Below are 3,693 nucleotides of genomic sequence, written 5' to 3'. Positions count from 1 at the left end.
GCTAGATGCAATGAGGTTCTAAGGAGAAGGACAAACTCCGTATTCACATGTTCCATTTGGAGGAGGCCAAGAATGTGTCCAGGGCATTAGTTTGCAAGGCTTCAAATACTTGTTTTCTTGCATAGTATATCAGAAGGTTTAAATGGGATATATTGATTCCTGATGACAAGTTTGGACATGACCCTATGCTTTCCAATGCTTCTTCAACCTCACCAATTCTCTCCATAACTTGTCCACTTTTTTTTCAAGTCTTGGGTATTTTGCATAGAATATTTTGGTGACTAAAGAATATGCTTATATGTCAAAAAAAAAATCTATTTTACTTTTCAAAAGAAAGAAAAAAAGTGAGATGACCCATTTGGTATACGATTTTCTCACAAAATCGTTGTTTAATTCATCAAGTTCTTAAATTAAGATAGACGACAATTAAGTAAATTATTAGGATCAGACACTTAACACCAACCAAGTATTATAACTTCATCCTTACAACCACACTTTGAAACACTTATGATTCAAAATTATTCAACTCTCTGACCTTTGTAATGACAGAATAATGATCCACCTAACCAACAAAAATAATCCAGTTTTAATATGATAATGTTATCTAATTAATATTTTAAGTAAAAAAAAAAAAAAAAAACAACAATGTCACTATATATAATAAAGTTTTAAGATAGAAACTATTAAACATGCTTACAGTAATTAAAATTTGTACAAGGAAATCCCAATTATGTATTCACTCTCACTAAATTTGTAACTACTTTTACAACCACTCACAGACAGCCACGTGGCACCAAATCGTAGAATCAAAGACAAACAAAACAATGATTCAGAGCCACTAGTGAAGTACCTGTAATCTAAACCTCTTCCTTGTCTCTCCCTCCCAAAATCCAACTCTAAAGTCTTCTCAAATGCCTGCCACACTTCATCTCTGAGCTCAAAATTCAAACTCAAGAAGCTAAAGAAGCAGTTCCTGTAACCATCAGCCATGTCTTTAGCTCCAAGTAGCTATGCTTCGCTTTACTCTTCACCGCCTTTGCCTAGAGCCACCATTCAAGCTTCCAAACAAAACCCTTTGCAAGTCTCACAAACTAAACATTTTTTTTCCAAGAAAAACTTGTTTTTGAGCTCCTCGAGCTGTTCTTGCAATACCTTTTTGGTGAAACCTTCTGTTTTGGTGGTTAAAGCTTCAGAAACTGAGGCACAGACATCAAAGACTGAGAGTGAAGGTGAAAAGAAGGAAGAAGAGTATGAAGAATATGAGGTGGAGATTGAACAGCCTTATGGACTCAGGTTCGCTAAGGGAAGAGATGGTGGCACTTACATTGATGCTATTGCTCCTGGTGGCTCAGCTGACAAGACTGGCAAATTCACTGTTGGAGATAAAGTCCTTGCCACCAGGTGTGTTTTGATTGTTCTTTCTCAATTTTCAAGATTTAGTTCTTTGAAAGGTCAATTAGAGGCACAAAATTGAGTAAATGATTCTTTTGTATGTGTATAACTGATTGATCTGATTAAAAAAAAAAATGAACGGCATGTGGGGTTTGTCAGTGAAATTGTGAAGGGCTAAATTTATTTCAAGGTTCTACTGGTGTTCTTTGCAAATTTTGAAGAGATTTGAGCTTAGCATATCTGTTTGATTATTGTTTTCGGTTTATTAGATATGTGCTTGAGATTGTTGTGTAATTCTGTTCAAATTTGAATGCATTCATGGATGAGAATGTGACATAGGGAGTTCTAAATTGAATGCAGTGCTGTGTTTGGGACAGAAATATGGCCTGCTGCCGAATATGGGAGAACAATGTACACCATCCGCCAGCGAATTGGCCCGTTACTCATGAAAATGCAAAAGAGATATGGTTGGTTCTTCATCCATCCTTACTTTCACTCTAACAACCTTCAGTTCAAGATTTATTGGAAATGGAATGATGACAAAAAGTTTGTTAGAAATTCAATTTCCACTCGTATTAGTTGTCAATGGTTATAATTTTTTCATGAATTATGCATTGCGATTTGAAGTAATGAGTACATCGATATGTTTTGCAGGGAAGTTGGAGGAAACAGGTGAATTGACAGAAAAGGAGATTATAAGAGCTGAGAGGAACTCTGGTGTAATTAGTAACAGAGTGAGAGAAATCCAAGTGAGTATTATTTCTTTAAGAATGATAGTTACAATGAAGCTGAAATTGCATACTACAGCTCTTCATCTCCTTTGCTTTTTAGTGTAGGAAATTTTTTCAAGTTTTTTGTAAGATAACACTAGTGTAGTCTCTACAATTTGATTTTGATTTCAGATGCAAAATTACTTGAGAAAAAAGGAGCAGAAAGAACAAAGAGAAAGGGACCTCCGTGAAGGGCTGCAACTTTACAAGTAAATCCTGGCAATTGATCCTTTTCTAGTCCTTTTCGATTTGCATTCACTTTCTAACAATAGGCCAGTGAACCACAGTTTCATTTCGATTCAGCCAAGTACTTCGCTTTTCGTGATTAAGATTCATCCTATTTCTACCGCATTTCATGCTTTCTCAGTTATTCGTGTGGCTAATCGTTCTTTTCCATTTCCCGTCTGGCTTATTAAGGGCTGGGAAATCTGAGGAAGCTTTGGTGAAATTTGAGTCTGTATTGGGATCAAAACCAAGTGCAACCGAAGCTGCAGTAGCATGTTACAATGTGGCATGTTGTTATTCTAAGCTTAATCAGGTGTTGTCTTGTTTGCATTAACAAAAGACTATCACATATATTGCTTCGATTATGGCAGATGATGGAGACAAACATCGTCTAAGTTCCAACTGTGTTAATGAAATTTCATGATATCTTTGAACATGACCAGGTAAAAGCTGGGCTCTCGGCTCTTGAAGATGCCATGGAAGCAGGATATGAAGACTTCAAGGTAATCTATCATTTAGAACAAGTACTTTGGTTTTTTTATTCAATATGTGAGTCTATGAGGTATCTGAAATTGTCATCGTTGTTAACAGAGAATCCGGACAGATCCTGACCTTGCCAATCTCAGAACTTCTGAGGAATTTGATACTCTTTTGAAGAAGTATGATGAATCTTTTATCAATGAGAATGCCATCAATGCCATCAAGTCGTTATTTGGTTTCGGCAAAAATTAAAGCCATGAATTTGCCATAAAATTGGTGATTGTTCATGAGCAACAGAAGATAAAAGGGCTCGCTGAGCCATAAACTGCCTGAAATATCTAGAATAGCTTGTACGATTTTGTTCATAGCATTATTTCAAGATGATACAAAGATGTTTATATGATTTTCAAACAGCGGTTTCTTGTTTCTTTCGCTTTCCTGACAAGAAGATTGAAGAGAATCGATCAACCAAGATCATTTCACAAAATCTTTAACTTGTCAAGTATTTGCCTATATACATATGCATCTCTTGTCTTTGTTTCGCCCTTCGGCTACTCTTAATCTTGCTGGTGGACATTTATCACTTCATACAGAATTCTGGGTGTTACAGCAAACTGATGGCAAACTAAATTTCAGAACCTAGATTTAATAGAGGAATAAAAACATATACGATAACATAATTACTGCCCCAATCGTGGCATTTTATAGACAAGAAATGTACACTCGAAAATAGTCTGGAATATATAGACAAGGAAGCTTAAAAGGATCTTCTTCTCGCAACAATTTACCAACTTTGAGCTTCAGTGAAAAAAAAAAAAAAAAAAAA

The 3,693-nt window shown here is 35.6% G+C and overlaps 1 protein-coding gene across 1 annotated transcript; it reads left to right on the top strand.

Moving 5' to 3' along the window:
* The first annotated feature begins 856 nt into the window (after positions 1–856).
* LOC116124668 (protein MET1, chloroplastic-like) lies at positions 857–3,361 on the top strand. The gene is made up of 7 exons (XM_031410391.1): positions 857–1,401; positions 1,753–1,859; positions 2,047–2,141; positions 2,295–2,371; positions 2,580–2,700; positions 2,831–2,890; positions 2,979–3,361. Exons 1-7 carry the CDS (start codon positions 989–991, stop codon positions 3,117–3,119), a joined length of 1,014 nt encoding a protein of 337 aa, XP_031266251.1. The 5' UTR covers positions 857–988; the 3' UTR covers positions 3,120–3,361.
* Positions 3,362–3,693: the final 332 nt, after the last annotated feature.

This window comes from Pistacia vera, unplaced genomic scaffold (assembly GCF_008641045.1).
Source record: "Pistacia vera cultivar Batoury unplaced genomic scaffold, PisVer_v2 Contig1545, whole genome shotgun sequence".
Classification (NCBI taxonomy): domain Eukaryota; kingdom Viridiplantae; phylum Streptophyta; class Magnoliopsida; order Sapindales; family Anacardiaceae; genus Pistacia; species Pistacia vera.
Note: the sequence above shows the minus strand (reverse complement) of the source record. Positions and strands in the feature narration are given on the sequence as shown.